The 17846-nt window shown below is 44.1% G+C and overlaps 1 protein-coding gene across 1 annotated transcript in view; it reads left to right on the top strand.

Annotated features, from left to right (window-relative positions):
- Positions 1-16351, top strand: part of Bmcp (uncoupling protein Bmcp mitochondrial) — an 83117-nt gene extending 66766 nt beyond the window's left edge. The window contains exons 8-9 of the mRNA XM_045762158.2: positions 9754-9861; positions 14850-16351. Of these exons, the coding sequence (XP_045618114.1) occupies positions 9754-9861; positions 14850-14969 (228 nt within the window). The 3' untranslated portion in view covers positions 14970-16351. The remainder of the gene's footprint in view (positions 1-9753; positions 9862-14849) is intronic.
- Positions 16352-17846: the final 1495 nt, after the last annotated feature.

The raw sequence follows: 17846 nt of genomic DNA, 5'->3' as shown, positions 1-17846 counted from the left end.
AAGAATAGCTGAATCTCTTCTTGACTGAGGGACCCTCTTTGAGGCTGGCTGAATCTCTTCCTGTGTGAGACCGTACAAAGCGATCTTTTCACGACTACCTTACAAATTGATCTTTTCCTGTAATCTTTTCAAGACTACCTTACGTTTTACAAGCTTGGGTACATACCACCTACAGGTACTAATGCCAAGGGTGTACATGAGTGCGTTATTTGCAAGCACACAGAATGAAGAAACAGGAAGCGAATAATATAATCTATCTGTACCTGGTGCAACGAGAGCGAAGTCGCGTTGTGTACCATGGACTACTTCGTTGATTATTACTCACTTCCGAAGTACTGAGTGTGTAATACAGTGTGTTACTGTGTAAATAGTGTGTGAAACTGTACATATTGTAATTTTAATGAATTTTTAACAAGTAATATTGCAACAATAAACATTTATTGTGGACACATTACTGACACATGTATCACAGGGCCATGGAACATTATGAACGTTCTACTGTATACATATTGTAAAGGACACAAATATGCATCATATATGATAAAAAAACAAATAAAACCGCATTGGAAATACATAGAACAAATAATTGAAAATATATTTGTGGCAACACCCGGTGCATGAATGGCCCGCTCAACCATGTCTGGGCATGTCACACACGGGCGACCAGCCAGGAGCCGATCGGCCGAGCGGAGAGCACGCTGGACTTGTGATCCTGTGGTCCTGGGGTCGATCCCGGGCGCCTGCGAGAAACAATGGGCAGAGTTTCTTTCACCCTATGCCCCTGTTACCTAGCAGTAAATTAGGTACCTGGTTGTTAGTCAGCTGTCACGGGCTGCTTCCTGGGGGTGGAGGTCTGGGCGAGGACCGGGCCACGGGGACACTAAAGCCCCGAAATCATCTCAAGATAACCTCAAGAAGAAGAAGATAGCCCCTGATGACGTCACAGCGCCCCTTGTCCACATCCCCACAGCCTAAGTAAGTGGAATTTGGTATTTATTTTTACATAGACATGTTCAGGGAAGGGAATCTATCATTTTACGAAGAAAAAAAGTTTTTTGGGAACACTTTATTTCATGCGCACAGGGGGAATTTCACAATAAACTCGGCGCAGTACGGTGCTTAAAAGTAAAGCTCTTTTTCTGGGGGAAGCCCCGTCGGTTTCCCAGAGCTATCCAGGCTGATTTTTAACTATTAGCTTTCTGGCATCAGTCAAAGTGCATGGAGTTCTTGTCTACCGGGGACCACAAGCCAGAACCTGGCCCCCTCAGAGAGGCACGAGGAGCAATGGTCTATAGAAACCCCCGTGTGGTTGGGAGCATTCTGTCTGTCATCGACCGGGTCTGGCACCCACAAAGAAAGGCGCCTCAAAACAAACCCCCCTATTCTAGTGAAAATATTGATACCGAAAGCCAAACGAGTGGACAGAACGCCCTAAACGAAATTACCAAACGAGCATGACGTCATTATGTTGCCGCACTGCTGTCTGTGCCCCCCCCCCCCTTTCCCAGGAGAGTGCAGGGGAAGCTTCAGACCCTTGTGCCGGTGATCCAGCAGTTCTTTACTGATGTGAAACAGGAGCCACATATGCCTGTGGCTCCTGTTTTGATTCCAGTTACTGTGTCTTGTGGCGTGGTCTGTCTCTATAGATGGTGTGTGATCCAGGAGTAATATTCTACGGTACTTGGGCTGCATGCGCCTAGGGTTTCCTTCCCTAGGTGCCCTGTAAATACTGCCCTTGGGGCTTGAGGCTACTTTCCACAATTCGCCTTGGGATCTACCTCTGCTGTGTCTTTTACTGCTCCGTACTTGGCAGCCCTTGGAGTCAGCTGGGGTTTTTGTTGCCCTTGTTTGCCTCTGTATAGGGGGTAGTTTTTGCCACTGGTAGGGGCGCAGGGTACTGCACGGCTAGTCATCACCTATTATAGCGGCCGGCTCTGTTCCGCCTGGGTATGTTGTCCTCTTGCGGGGGTTTTCTTTTGTTTTTGTTTCCTGCCTTGTGGGGGTCTGCCTTTGGTTGGTTGCCCCCCATCTATACTTGGGGTTCTTTATATCGACATATCTGTGTTTTTGGTGGTACCCCCTGCTAGGCCCTGTGAGTGAACACGTCCCAGGAGTTCAGCATTTAAAAGTTTACTTAGTAGTTTTGTGCGCTGGTTCGCAGTACCCTGTCTGGGCTTCCCTTAGCGTGTTACCAAGGCTAAGGGCCCAGGGAAACCCCGCGGGGGCTCCATGGTCCGATGGATGCAACCCTTGAGTCCCCTCTCGCTTTGTGTGAGATTAATGGTTGCTCTGTCCCCTTGTCTCTGGGTGACAATCACCGGTTGTGCCTCCGCCATGCTGACTGTTGGGTTGGTGATTCTTTTAACCCGGAGTCGTGCGATGTTTGTTCTTTGTACATGCTCCAGTTCACCCAAGTTACTGAACAATATGAGAGTGCAGATAGCAGAGGCGTTGCATACTCAGTTTAGGTTACTGTAACCCGATAGGTTCGTTGCTTCCCTGGATGCCCCAAGACTGCCCCATTTTGGTTATAGGGACACGAACTTGGGGGTGGGAGTTGCTTCGACTTTGGTTCTGTCCGCCCCTCCTTGTCCTTTCGGTGGTTCATCCGGTTCCCCCCGTCTCCTTCTAGGGTGACGGCAGATGCATTCGAGCCTAGTCCTCCAGCCAGCGCTTCTGGGTCTGACCAGTGGGCCCCCTTCGTTCCTGTTTTTTGAGCTGCTCCTGCTTTTTCTTTTAGAGGCAAGGGGATTGGAAGACGTCTCAGCCCTGGATTCTCAGGGTGAGGTTCCCAGGGCAGGGGGGGGGGGTTGACTTGGGGGCCTTGGGCCCCGTTGGACCCCACCTGGGTTTTCATACTCTAGGAGTGGGGCTTGGTGTTACAAGGGGAGGGGCTCTCTTTCACTCCCTCCTCGTACGAATTGGATTTGGCGTCTACCCCTCCCCGGGTTCAGTTCCATGATCCTGTGGGTTTCTCGATCCCGTCCTTCCATAGGTTTTCGGCTTCCCGCATCCCGTCACATGTGGTGCAGAAAGCCCTTGTAGCTTACCTCCTGCGCGACCCAGATTATGCTTTCATGATGGATCCTCATTTCTTCGTGTATGGATCTTCGTGTCCGTACTGGGTTCGTTACGAAGTTCTAGAGTCATCCTGGTTAGCAAACTGCCCACTCTTCCTGTTGGAGGCTTGGCATACGTTCTGTCAGTCCCGCGTGCTTGAGTGGAGGGAGGCTCGGACGGCATTGTAGGTTTTCCCGGGAGGGGGGGATGATGGATTTGAACATTTCAATGCATGTTTGCCCCTGCCCTTCTGTGGAATGTTAGTGTGATGCAGCTTCATGTGTAGATTCCTTCCATTTCGGCTGTCTTGGTCGCGGAGGATTTGCGTACACGTGGTCTGCTGGCTTCAGCCCTGCATTTCTTCTCCCTCCTCAAGCTGTCCTGAGATTGGCTTGAGTTGGATGTGGAGGAGCTTAGGGCCGCCTCTGGCCCTAGTGCGCTGCCCGGCTTGAGTTGGATGTGGAGGAGCTTAGGGCTGCCTCTGGCCCTAGTGCGCTGCCCTCAGCAGTGCGTGCATTGTCTGCATTGTTAAAGCTGTTCGCGCCGCTCCTGCGGGCTGCGGTTTCACGTTTTTTTGCTTCTCGACTCGCGTGTGGGCAAGAGGTGCTTATTTCTTCCTTGGAATCCTCTTGGCTCCTGGATCTTAGGTTGTCTTCACCTTTTTGTCCATTGCTCTTTGCAGAGTCTGCAGTTGTGCAGTATCCGCAGGCAGCTTCTGCTAGTTGGGGAGGGGTTGTCTTCCTATGTCGGACTTGTTAGTCCTCCAAGGAGCTCGTGGGGGACCTTCCTGGAAGGATTGTGCCAGGGCTCAGGGTTCTTCCCGTCGTGGTAGGACAGTGGTGCCAGATTCGGGGCAGGTGCAGCCTTCGGTTCCATCTTTTTCTGGTCGGTGCGGGGATCGTCCTGTATTCACTTAGTTGTATTCACCTAGTTGTGTTTGCGGGGGCTGAGCTTTGCTCTTTCCGCCCGCCTCTCAACTGTCAATCAACTGTTTATTAACAATTTTTTTTCCACACCACACACACCCCCAGGAAGCAGCCCGTGACAGCTGACTAACTCCCAGGTACCTATTTACTGCTAGGTAACAGCGGCATTCAGGGTGAAAGAAACTTTGCCCATTTGTTTCTGCCTGGTGCGGGAATCGAACCTGCGCCACAGAATTACGAGTCCTGCGCGCTATCCACCAGGCTACCAGGCCCCTGTGCACCACTTAGGTTCTCGTAAGGTGCATCAGCCTTTCCGCGGTTCGTCCCATTGATGGGGTGATGGGGAAGAAACTCGCTCTGTGTGCTCGCGCCTGGTCCCACGATTTGTGGGCATTTCGGGCAGCCTGTGGTCGTGTTGGGTGGCTCCTTCTCCTTTTGGGGGTTCGGGGCTGGTGGGGCAGGCCTCTTCTCTTGCACTCTGTCGAGTCATCTCAGAGGGTGTTTGCTTGGGTGTGGTCAAAATGACCTCGTCTCTCAGGTGAGTTTCCCACCTGTTTCCGGTCCCAAAACGGGACTGCGCTGATCTCTGGTTCATTCTGGACTTGTCCCATCCCTGTGAGTTTATTGCCCCTCCTTTCAGATGGCTACCCTGTCCCAGGTCTGTCTTCTGTTGGAGCCGGGCGCTTGAATGGTGTCCCTGGACCTCAAAGATGCATATTGGCACGTCCCGATTCATCCGAGGTTCAGGGACTGGCTCGGTTTGGTTGTGGGGTGTCAAGGTTACCGCTTTCGTTGCCTTCCATTCAGTTTGAATCTGGTGTCTTGCATTTTCACATGCCTTACTTGGGTCATAGTGGCCCGCCTGCATCTGTTAGGTGTTCGGGTTCTGGCCTACCTCGACAACTGGCTGGTTTGGGCTCCCAGCCAGTCCGCATGTCTGCTTGATAGGGATTTGGTTCTTTCCCAGTTTGCCGGGTTCGGGTTCCTGGTGAACTGGCGGAAGTCCCATCTGGTTCCCTTTCAGGTTTGGTCTTGGTTGGGTCTTGTGTGGGATGCTCGGACCACTTCCTTGTCTCTTCCTCCAGCGGCTCTGCTTCACCTGCGTTCCTGCCTTCGTCTGTTCGTGAGGGGCTCCCGGGTCTCGCAGCTCTGCTTTGCCTGCATTCCTGCCTTCATCTGTTCCTGTGGGGCTCCTGGGTCATGCAGCAGTTGCTTGAGTGTTTGTGCGGGAGCCTGAACTTTGCCGTAATGGTCTACCCGCCGGGTCGGGTGTGGTTTTATCGGCTGCTCTAGTTCCTTCGGGGACGTCCCTTCCACCTCTCTCGCGACTGCTGGGTTCGGCCTCCAGGGGCTTTGAGTCTGTTGCTGTGTCACCAGCTTTCTCCTCAGGGTTCTTCGGGGTTCAGTGCCTTGGCATCTACCCGAGCCCTCACTCGATGTGTTCAAGGATGCAGTCTCTTGGCTTGGGCTTTGTGACCAGTGCTCACCAGACCGGACAGGGACGGCAGGGTTCGACTTTCCGTTGGGCTCACAGCACGGTGCGGGAGTTCGCGGCTGTGTGGAGGTCGCTCCAGAGGATTTGGGTTTCATTGCCTGAACCGAGGGGGTTCCATGCGGTCCTTGGCTCGTTGGGGCTGGTTGCTTTGGGTGACTCGTCTACTGAGTTCTCGGGGTTTGGCTTTCCCGGCAGTTCACGTTTGGGAGGTGTCCAATGTCCTGGTGGACGGTCTGTCCCGGTTCATTCCCCTGTCCACAGAATGGACAGTCAATGCCAACTCATTCAGTTGGCTCTGCCAGATGTTTGGGCCTCCGGAAGTGGATCTCTTCGTGTCGGCGTGGTAGAGGCGTCTCCTGGTACAGTATATGTGGTGCCCTTCCCTGACTGTGAGGCCGTCGGGGTCGACGCCTTTAGGCAGGACTGGGCAAGATGGAGTTACCTGTACCTCTTTTCCCCGGTTCAGCTGTTGCTCCAGGTCCTGGCCCACTTGGAGACTTACCAGGGAAGAGTTGTCCTTCTGGCTCCTTAGTGGCCGGCCCAGCCTTGATTTCAGGCGCTGCTTGCTCGGTGTCCGAACATGAGGGTCTTCCCGCGGCTCCGCCTCTTTCAGCAGATCGGTCCAGCCTAGTACGAGGCTTGTTCGTTCTCCTCCTCGAGTCTTCGCGTCTGGAGTTTCTGACTCGAGTCTATCATCACTTGTATGGGGCGCAGGTGGCTTCGTTGATGGTCTTCCACTTGCATGCTTCGTCTCGGTAGCAGTATGAAGTTTCCTGGCGATCCTTCCAGTTTTTCCTATCACTGCATAGGAACTTATCTAGTTGTACTTAATTAGTTGTGCTTGCGCAGGTTGAGCTTTGTCTCTTTGGGCCTACTTAGTTGTGCTTGCGGAGGTTGAGCTTTGTCTCTTTGGGCCTACCTCTCAACGGTCAGTCAACTGGTGTACAGGCTCCTGAGCCTACTGGGCTCTATCATATCTACATTTGAAACTGTGTATGGAGTCAGCCTCCACCACATCACTGCCTAGTGCATTCCATTTGTTAACTACTTTGACACTGAAAAAATTCTTTCTAATGTCTCTGTAGCTCATCTGGGTACTAAGTTTCCACCTGTGTCCCCTTGTTTGTGTTCCACCCGCGCTGAAGAGTTTGTCTTTGTCTACCCTGTCAATCACCCTGAGAATTTTGTAGGTGGTTATCATATCTCCCCTTACTCTTTTGTTTTCCAGGGATGTGAGATTCAGCTCCCTTAGCCTTTCCTCGTAGCTCATACCTCTCAGTTCCGGGATGAGTCTGGTGGCATACCATTGAATCTTCTCTAACTTTGTCTTGTGTTTAACTAGGTATGAACTCCAGGCTGAAGCTGCATACTCCAGGATTGGTCTTATATGCATGGTATACAAGGCCCTGAACGATTCCTTACACAAGTTTCTAAAGGCAGTTCTTATGTTGGCCAGTCTAGCATAAGCCACTGATGATATCCTTTTGATGTGGGCCTCTGGGCGACAGATTTGGTGTGATATCAACCCCTAGATTTTTCTCTCTATTTGACTCTTGCAGGATATCACCTCCCAGATGGTACATTGTGTTTGGCCTTCTGCTCCCTTTGCCTAATTTCATTACTTTACACTTTCCTGAGTTGAACTTTAGTAGCCATTTTCTAGACCATTCCACCAGTTTGTCCAAGTCGTCCTGTAGTCTCTGTTTATCTTCTTTTGTCTTGATTCTTCTCATAATTTTTGCATCATCAGCAAACATTGAGAGGAATGAGTCTATACCCTCTGGAAGGTCATTTGTGTAGGTGTACTTAAGTCTCTGATATGGTTGTCTTGTCCTTCCTTTCTGGTTGTTCCAGGACAGTCAGCTTATGCCGAATGTTACCTCGTATCATGTGGCGCTGGCAGAGCTGCTCCAGCTTGCGTTCGGTATTGATGTTACTTCTGCCCTGTTCCACAAGCTCTCTCATGCGTTGTTTCACCTCCGGCCTGTTCATGCCCCTCCTGAGCCATTCTGGTCTTTGGACCGGGTGCTCTCTTCTCTCTCTCCTCATCGATTTGTAGTGGCCCCCTCGGTTCAGGGTTGTTTTTCTAAGTTCCTTTTCCTGTTGGCATTGGCCTCTGGGGGTCGGATCGGGTTGGGGAGTTTCATGCTCTCCTCTGGCGCAGGGGATTCTGCTCCTTTGGTCCTGGTGGTAGGTTTGTTCATTTGCAGCCGTCTCCTTTTCCGGTGAAGAATGAGACTGCTGAGTTCTGGAGGGGGCCTTGGGCTGTTGATGCTTGGTTGATCAGGTTGGGGTGCATCATGTGTTGTGTTCGGTTGCAGCTTTCCGCCGTTATTTGCGCGCCACGGCTTCGGTGGCTGGGGATACGCTATGGACTGACTCTGTTTCCCTCCTTCCCTGTTCATAGGCTCGGATCTCCCTGGTCGTCCGCAGGGTTATTAAGTCTAGCCAGCATGCAGTCTATCCCCGTGCCCACGGCATTCGTAAGTTTGCTGCTTTGGCTGCCGTCTTTGGCAACATGTCTTCGGTTGACATTCGGGCCCGGGATTTTTGGAAGTCGAACAGGGTCCTGGCCGCTCGCTACCTTGTCAATGTCCCTGGACCTGGTAGATCATGCATTGCGCTGGGTCGCCGGTTGCAGTCAGTTGTTTCGACTTTGCGTTGAGGAGTGAGGACTGACCGCCTCCCAGGTAAGTCCCTGTATTTTTCCTTGTCTTTGGGTAGTTAGCTCTGGGAAGCCAACAGGGCTTTTCCCAGAAAACCAGCATTGAGTGTAATGAAATGCCATTTTGTGGGTGAGACCCGGAGGCTTTTTGGCATCCCTCCCTCCCTCCAGTCAGCGGTGTGTTCACCTGTTTTTGACATCCAGCTAAGAACTGCCAGTTGGATTGCCTGTGCGAGGGTCTGAGGCTTCCCCTTCCCCCTCCTGGGGAGGAGAAGGGAGGTTGTGCAGACAGCGGCGTGGCAATGTAATGATGTTATGCTCGTTTGCTAATTTTCGTTTGGGGAGTTCTATCCACTCGTTCAGCTTTCGGTAGCAGTATTTTCACCAGAATACGAATTTGTTTTGGGGCGCCTATCTTTCTGGGTGCCAGATCCTGTCGATGGCAGACATGTAATGCTCCCAACCACACGGGGGTTTCTATATTCCATTAGATTCAGATTCAGATTCAGATTCAGATGTTTATTCAGGTAAGGTATATACATACAAGTGATGTTACATTAATGGATTGATATATAGATAGAGCTAGTACATACAATGCCTAAAGCCACTATTACGCAATGCGTTTCGGGCAAGAAAAACATTAATATCTAGAACTTAATACTAATTGAGCATAAAGAATAAAAGGTGTTGAGAACAAATACAAATAAAGATAAAAAAAAGGGGGAACATGACTGAAAAAGCAGCACAAATACAATAGGTTGACAAACAGTGTTGATTAAAAAAAAAAAAAAAAAAAGAAAATAACAGACATGGGTTGACAATAGAGGAGTGAGGTAGATTACAGGGAATTTATTAGGTAGTGTTTAGTTTTTATCTTAAACTGGTTGAGAGAGGTACAGTCTTTAACATGGTTGGGAAGGTCATTCCACATTCTGGGTCCCTTGATTTGCAGAGCATTTCTAGTTTGATTAAGACGTACTCTAGGAATATCAAAACTGTATTTATTTCTGGTGTGGTGCTCATGGGTTCTGTTACAACCTTCTATGAAGCTTTTAAGATCAGGATTGGCATTATAGTTTAGCGTTTTATATATGTATAATACACATGAGAGAATGTGCAGTGACTTAATATCTAACATATTAAGAGATTTGAGTAGGGGTACCGAGTGATGTCTGGGGCCAGAGTTGGATATTGTTCTAATAGCGGCTTTGTGTTGGGTAATTAGAGGACGTAAGTGATTTTGGGTAGTAGAACCCCAAGCACAAATACCATAGTTGAGATAAGGATAGATAAGGGAGTAATAGAGAGTCACCTCTATTGCTCCTTTGCTCCATTGCTCCATTGCTCCTCGTGTCTCTCTGAGGAGACCAGGTTCTGGCTCATGGTCCCCGGTAAGCAAGATTTCCATGCACTTTGACTGATGCCAGAAAGCTAATATATCCATATCAGCCTGGATAGCTCCAGGAAGCCTCTGGGACTCACCCAGAAAATGGCGTTTCACTACATTCAATGCTGTTTTTTTTTTTTTTTAATTAGAGAGTATGTTTAGTGTTCTTTATATGAAGTACACCAATTCTTAAACAGTATTACAATGACCATATTTTCAGACGCGAGTGATGAACCAAAAGAGGTTAAAATCTCCAGCTCAAGTTAGTGGTAATGGGGCAGTGTGTACTTCAAGAATTTATGCAAGTACAGTGGACTGCTTAGTGCAGGTACGTGTAGTCTGATGTGTTGCAAGTACTGTGGACAGTTTATTGCAGGTATATGCAATCAAGTGTGTTCTAACCCATTTTTACAGATGGGTTTCTCCTCCAAAGATTTAATTTATTTATTGTAATATTGTTCGCTGTATGACACCCTTATTTTATTTTACAAGGATATTTGGTTGAATAATTTTTTTCGTTTGTGTTCATCATGCATTTACTGAAAGTGCAGCTACTATATTACTGTGTTCTTTTATGTAAGTGGCTTGGTTGTGGTCCCCCAAGTACTCCGGGGGTTTCCCCCCTCCCTTCCTCCTCCTTCCCTTTCATAAAATTGTTTGTCATTTTCCATTAAGAAATCTATGAACTTAGCCAGCCACCTTTCATCAATTAGATTGGGGGGGGGGCATTATTTGACCCGATCCCCCTTTTAATAGGACTAATAGGCCTGATCCCACCCAGCCTATGTCCATCCTGTACTCCAAAACATTCAACTTGAAAAGTTGGATGAGGCAAACCCCGAGCATCCGGCCTCCATCCATGTACAGACATTCTCTCTTAAAGATATTGATGGCATTATTGTAGCCTAAACTTAATGGTATAAGAGTGTGTCTTATCCACTGGATAATATGGTATACAGTAGATCTTTTCTTCTATTGTGAAGTTAGAAGAATGTCATGTGTAGTCAAAGCTGGATATTTCTTTTCACACAATTAATCACATGATTAATCACATGATTAATTTCACATAATTAATAGGGAGTGAAATTTAGCTGTAGAGCTGCACCAGCTGTTGTACTCACCTAATTGTGCTTGCGGGGGTTGAGCTTTGGCTCTTTGGTCCCGCCTCTCAACTGTCAATCAACTGGTGTACAGATTCCTGAGCCTACTGGGCTCTATCATATCTACATTTGAAACTGTGTATGGAGTCAGCCTCCACCACATCACTTCCTAGTGCATTCCATTTATTAACTACTCTGACACTGAAAAAATTCTTTCTAACGTCTCTGTGGCTCATCTAGGTACTAAGTTTCCACCTGTGTCCCCTTGTTCGTGTCCCTCCCGTGCTGAAGCATCTCTACTTGCTCATGTTTTGGTGCTCTCACCCTTGCTCTGGCCAACCACTTGGGGTGGAGGGTAGAGCGACAGTCTCACTTGATGCAGGTCGGCATTCTATCCCCGACGGTCCAAGTGGTTGGGTACCATTCCTCCTCCCCCCCCTCCCATCCCAAATCCTTATCCTGACCCCTTCCCAGTGCTATATAGTTGTAATAGCTATTAGCACTGATAATTCCCTCCCTCCCCTCACCTTTGCTCTTGATATTGTGAATGGTGGTGCTTCTGTCACTCTGGCCTCTGACCCACTCCATTTACTGAGCCTCACTCTGTATGTCCATTTTATTACATTTATCCACCTCATTTGCTTTTCCTATTTCCACCTGTTGCTTCTTATTCTAACTTACCTTATCTGAAAAAGAACTGATATATATATATATATGTCGTACCTAGTAGCCAGAACTCACTTCTCAGCCTACTATTCAATGCCCGATTTGCCTAATAAGCCAAGTTTTCCTGAATTAATATATTTACTATAATTTTTTTCTTATGAAATGATAAAGCAACCCTTTTCTCTATGTATGAGGTCAATTTTTTTTTATTGGAGTTAAAATTAACGTAGATATATGACCGAACCTAACCAACCCTACCTAACCTAACCTAACCTATATTTATAGGTAAGGTTAGGTTAGGTAGCCAAAAAAAGCTAGGTTAGGTTAGGTTAGGTAGGTTAGGTAGACGAAAAAACATTAATTCATGAAAACTTGGCTTATTAGGCAAATCGGGCCTTGAATAGTAGGCTCAGAAGTGCGTTCTGGCTATTAGGTACGACATATATATATATATATATATATATATATATATATATATATATATATATATATATATATATATATATATATATATATATATATATATATATATATATATATATATATATATATATATATATATATATATATATATATACATAGCCTATATATATATATATATATATATATATATATATATATACATCAAGGCCCGATTTGCCTAATAAGCCAAGTTTTCCTGAATTAATATATTTACTATAATTTTTTTCTTATGAAATGATAAAGCAACCCTTTTCTCTATGTATGAGGTCAATTTTTTTTTATTGAAGTTAAAATTAACGTAGATATATGACCGAACCTAACCAACCCTACCTAACCTAACCTAACCTATATTTATAGGTAAGGTTAGGTTAGGTAGCCAAAAAAAGCTAGGTTAGGTTAGGTTAGGTAGGTTAGGTAGACGAAAAAACATTAATTCATGAAAACTTGGCTTATTAGGCAAATCGGGTCTTGAATAGTAGGCTGAGAAGTGCGTTCTGGCTATTAGGTACGACATATATATATATATATATATATATATATATACATATATATATATATAGTTAGTACCTAATAGCCAGAACGCACTTCTCAGCCTACTATTCAAGGCCAGATTTGCCTAATAAGCCAAGTTTTCATGAATTAATGTTTTTTCGTCAACCTAACCTACCTAACCTAACCTAACCTAGCTTTTTTTGGCTACCTAACCTAACCTTACCTATAAATATAGGTTAGGTTAGGTTAGGTAGGGTTGGTTAGGTTCGGTCATATATCTACGTTAATTTTAACTCCAATAAAAAAAATTGACCTCATACATAGAGAAAAGTGTTGCTTTATCATTTCATAAGAAAAAAATTATAGTAAATATATTAATTCAGGAAAACTTGGCTTATTAGGCAAATCGGGCCTTGAATAGTAGGCTGAGAAGTGAGTTCTGGCTACTAGGTACGACATATATATATATATATATATATATATATATATATATATATATATATATATATATATATATATATATATATATATATATATATAGCCATAATGCACTTATTGGCCTACTATGCAAGGCCCAATTTGCCTAATAGGCCAAGTGATTTTCTTTATTTAAAACAAAATTCCAATTGGTTAATTTGAAATGTTATTATTACATTATATTTAGAACATAAATTATTGAATTAGTTATGTTAATTTAGGTTAGGATAAGATAGGTTAGGTTAGGTTAGGTAGGCTTGGTTAGGTTCAGTCATATATCTACGTTAGTTTTAACTCAAATTAAAAAAATTAACTGATACATAGTGAAATGGATAGCTTTATCATTTCACAAGAAAAAAATTAGCAAAATATATAAATTCAGGAAACTTGGCTTATTAGGCAAATTGGGCCTTGCATAGTAGGCCGGGTATTGCATTCTGGCTACTAGGTACAAAAGTATATATACACACACACACACACACACACATAAACACACACACACACACACACAGTGCTTTACTCTCTCTGTTGCCTAGTTTCTGCTACCTCTTTCAATATCCATAGTGAAATGTTTGTACTTTTCCATAGCCTAGGCTGTACACATCACTAGTTTGTCTTCCCCTCTGTTGTAATCTTTTGGTTTGCTTCAAGTGTCTCTGCCTTGGTAATCTGTAGCCTGTACTTTATCCAAGCTGTCCTATGTTTATTCTTGGCCACATTATGTTGCTCAACCATAGATTGATCATGCCACTGCAAAGAGTGGTATGTATGTTTCCATCTTATTTGTTGCCTTCCTCGCTAGTTCACTTCCTACTTCACACTCCTGTAGTTCTGTTGACCTCTTGACCCATTATGCATCCACTTCATTGTGTAGTTGAACACAGAGCAACCACTGACTCCCAAATGGTTCCCATCTTATCCCGTCAAGATTCGCCTCATTCTGGGTCAACACGAGATATAACATTGCTTTTTCATCTTTCCTTGTGTCTTTTCCCGTACTCTTTTGTTTTCCAGGAATGTGAGGTTCAGCTCCCTTCGCCTTTCCTCGTAGCTCATACCTCTCACTTCGTCTTATGCGTTTGGTGCAGCATTGGGAAGTGTGTATCCCTCATTATCCAGTCAGTATTCCCCTGATTTTCATAAAGTACATATGCTAACAGCTTGCCTCTCAGATGCTGTTAGCACATGTGCCAGTTGCTCTGTCATACTTTTAGTTAAAGGATTATAATACACCATCTGAAATTTATTATAAGATGATTAATAATTTTATAGTATATTTGTATTTTTAATAGAGCCACTGATCATGCACAAATTGAGAACTATTGCTATCTTCTTATCCTCTATTGATACCATGCTTGTGATGTAGATCAGGATTACCCACCTCTGCCGCAGATATTTCCCACTAAAGTCTTCAAAGAATTTGCAGTATCAGTTCTCCCTCTCTTCCTCATATGGACTAAATGTCTGTACTAAAATCCTGACACACTCATACTATTTTAAAGTTGTGCATTTCTGTCAAATATTTTCTATAACTGCTGCCATTTATTATTTTTCAGGGAGGAGAGGGGAGGGGAGGGGGGTGCAATATACATTCCACCATACTGTACAAGATTTTGGTGGAAATCAAATAATTTGCAGGGATTATTTTGTGGATTTTTTGTATCTTTCATCATACAATTGTTAGTGATGTTCAAGTGGTTTTATAGGGCAAACACATGATTCTGTGCATGTAAATACAACATTTTAGGGTCTTGGTAGTGCAATCGGGTTTGTTCTTGCCTCACAGTCGAGAATTCCAGGTTCGAATCCCAGGCAGGAGAGAAATGGTTGGGGCACATTCCCTTTCACCTAATGCCTCTGTTCACCTAGTAGTAAGTAGGTACCCGGAGTTAGTTGTAGGGTTGCATCCTGGGCGCGGTCTGTAATTCGACCCTGGGGGGGGGGAACGTCGATATAAGCCTAATGTGTGTGTGAATACACTTTGGCTGCCTTCCCACTGACAATGAATTATTATAAATTATATATTGTAGTTACATGTACTGTATATGGCAGGTGTTAGACCCTAGTCATGTGGGCTATTTGTTGAATGCATACATCTAAATATCTCTTATTTCAACAGACGGTTAAATCTGAGGGACCCTTGGCGCTGTATAAGGGATTCATTCCTACATGGCTTCGGCTTGGACCTTGGAATATAATCTTCTTTGTCACATTTGAGCAACTGAAGAAGTTCTATTAAAAAGTTCTATCTTTTGAATTCATCATAATTTTGACGAAGTTAATATAGTAATCAGATTTTTGGCCAAACTGTGACGTGTTTTGCCTTTCGGTGATACTAGAGAGAGTGCTGTTATAAAGCTTGTACATTGAATAATGGAACTGACAGTTTTCCAGTTTTAAAATTATTTCTTGGTGATGTGTAAACATTTGCAAAGTCTCATGTTAATTCAGCTCAATCCAATGTTAAACAATTGTAATGATAGACAAAGTACAGTACTGTATTCTGATTGGGGAACCCATTTTCATTTTCAGAAATAGTTTCACTTACCATATATTCAATTATTTCTTGACAATCTAGGAAGAAGCCATACTAATGATATCTCATGGTATTAATAAATTAGTGTCCTTCACTTCCATTCATTGTTAGTCATTTACAATAATGTAATTTTGTATTGACACCCAAGGGATGTAATATCAAATGTCAATGACATAGTTTGCTCGTCATTCCAGGTGTAAAGTTTTCCATCATTTAATTTGTTTTTGTATAGTACCGGTGTTGTATATATTAAATGCAAATTAATAATATACATTTAAGAATGTTACAAAATCACTTCAAGCAAAATGTATTTATTAACAAATACATTTGGATATTTTGATAACAATTGCCCTGAGGTTAATGGCAGTGCCATTTTGAAACCAAAGATCCTTGATGGAGAATTTTTATATATATTGGCAGTTATGTCAACTGCAATATTGTTTAGACAGTGAGCATGAATATACTCATTCTTCACGTTGATAATGGCAATTATTGAATTAGTGTTAGTGCATTAATAAATGACGCATTTTTTTTAATCGTTGGCTGAATTGTACATCTTTTTCCTCCTTACGTAAAGCATTATGTAGAAAGCAAAAAGTGTAGCTCACTCCTAAACTCTCCTGTGATTGAATGCAGTTGAGATAATCATTTGTGATGCTAAAATATATCTATTTTTGTAGGCTGTGAATGAGCTCAGACTGAGAGTTGTAATGCAGCGAGTAGTGTAGTGGTACTTCCCAGCAAACACTCGTAGCTTTGTTACTGTTAATAACGTAACTTAAAACCTTAATTGTGTAATATTGTAACGTAAAAACACATTATTAACATAGTTACAAAGAGACTTTGTGATCAAGTTGTACATTTGCTGGGTTGGGTTTTTTGTACATAGATCTGCCAGAAAATGTTTACAATGTGAATGTAAACAGTTTGAATGTTGTGTTGTATTAAAATGTGTAAAATATAAAAATTTTGCATGTTGTGTTTAAGATGTTGCTTTTTCAAATTTTTTTTTCAGGAATGACATAAAGAAAGTGTAAATGATATCGAATAACTTATTCTTCAAAATAAAAATTAAAACAGTAGAAGTTGCATTTATTTATACATTCCTTCATATTTAAATTTAAGGATGCCACTTGACGAATAACTTTTGATCTGGAATTACTTTGCCATATTTCATCTTGATATCCAGTGAGGAGAAGTTGTCAGTACAATGTCACCTACAACCAGACAGTACAATGTCACCTACAACCAGACAGTACAATGCCACCTACAACCAGACAGTACAATGTCACCTACAACCAGACAGTACAATGCCACCTACAACCAGACAGTACAATGTCACCTACAACCAGACAGTACAATGCCACCTACAACCAGACAGTACAATGTCACCTACAACCAGACAGTACAATGCCACCTACAACCAGACAGTACAATGCCACCTACAACCAGACAGTACAATGCCACCTACAACCAGACAGTACAATGTCACCTACAACCAGACAGTACAATGCCACCTACAACCAGACAGTACAATGCCACCTACAACCAGACAGTACAATGTCACCTACAACCAGACAGTACAATGCCACCTACAACCAGACAGTACAATGCCACCTACAACCAGACAGTACAATGTCACCTACAACCAGACAGTACAATGTCACCTACAACCAGACAGTACAATGTCACCTACAACCAGACAGTACAATGTCACCTACAACCAGACAGTACAATGTCACCTACAACCAGACAGTACAATGCCACCTACAACCAGACAGTACAATGCCACCTACAACCAGACAGTACAATGTCACCTACAACCAGACAGTACAATGCCACCTACAACCAGACAGTACAATGCCACCTACAACCAGACAGTACAATGTCACCTACAACCAGACAGTACAATGTCACCTACAACCAGACAGTACAATGCCACCTACAACCAGACAGTACAATGTCACCTACAACCAGACAGTACAATGTCACACACAACCAGACAGTACAATGCCACCTACAACCAGACAGTACAATGCCACCTACAACCAGACAGTACAATGCCACACACAACCAGACAGTACAATGCCACACACAACCAGACAGTACAATGTCACCTACAACCAGACAGTACAATGTCACACACAACCAGACAGTACAATGTCACCTACAACCAGACAGTACAATGTCATCTACAACCAGACAGTACAATGTCATCTACAACCAGACAGTACAATGTCATCTACAACCAGACAGTACAATGTCACACACAACCAGACAGTACAATGTCACCTACAACCAGACAGTACAATGTCACACACAACCAGACAGTACAATGCCATCTACAACCAGACAGTACAATGCCACCTACAACCAGACAGTACAATGTCACACACAACCAGACAGTACAATGCCATCTACAACCAGACAGTACAATGCCACCTACAACCAGACAGTACAATGTCACACACAACCAGACAGTACAATGTCACACACAACCAGACAGTACAATGTCACCTACAACCAGACAGTACAATGCCACCTACAACCAGACAGTACAATGTCACCTACAACCAGACA

This window comes from Procambarus clarkii, chromosome 14 (assembly GCF_040958095.1).
Source record: "Procambarus clarkii isolate CNS0578487 chromosome 14, FALCON_Pclarkii_2.0, whole genome shotgun sequence".
NCBI lineage: Eukaryota > Metazoa > Arthropoda > Malacostraca > Decapoda > Cambaridae > Procambarus > Procambarus clarkii.
Note: the sequence above shows the minus strand (reverse complement) of the source record. Positions and strands in the feature narration are given on the sequence as shown.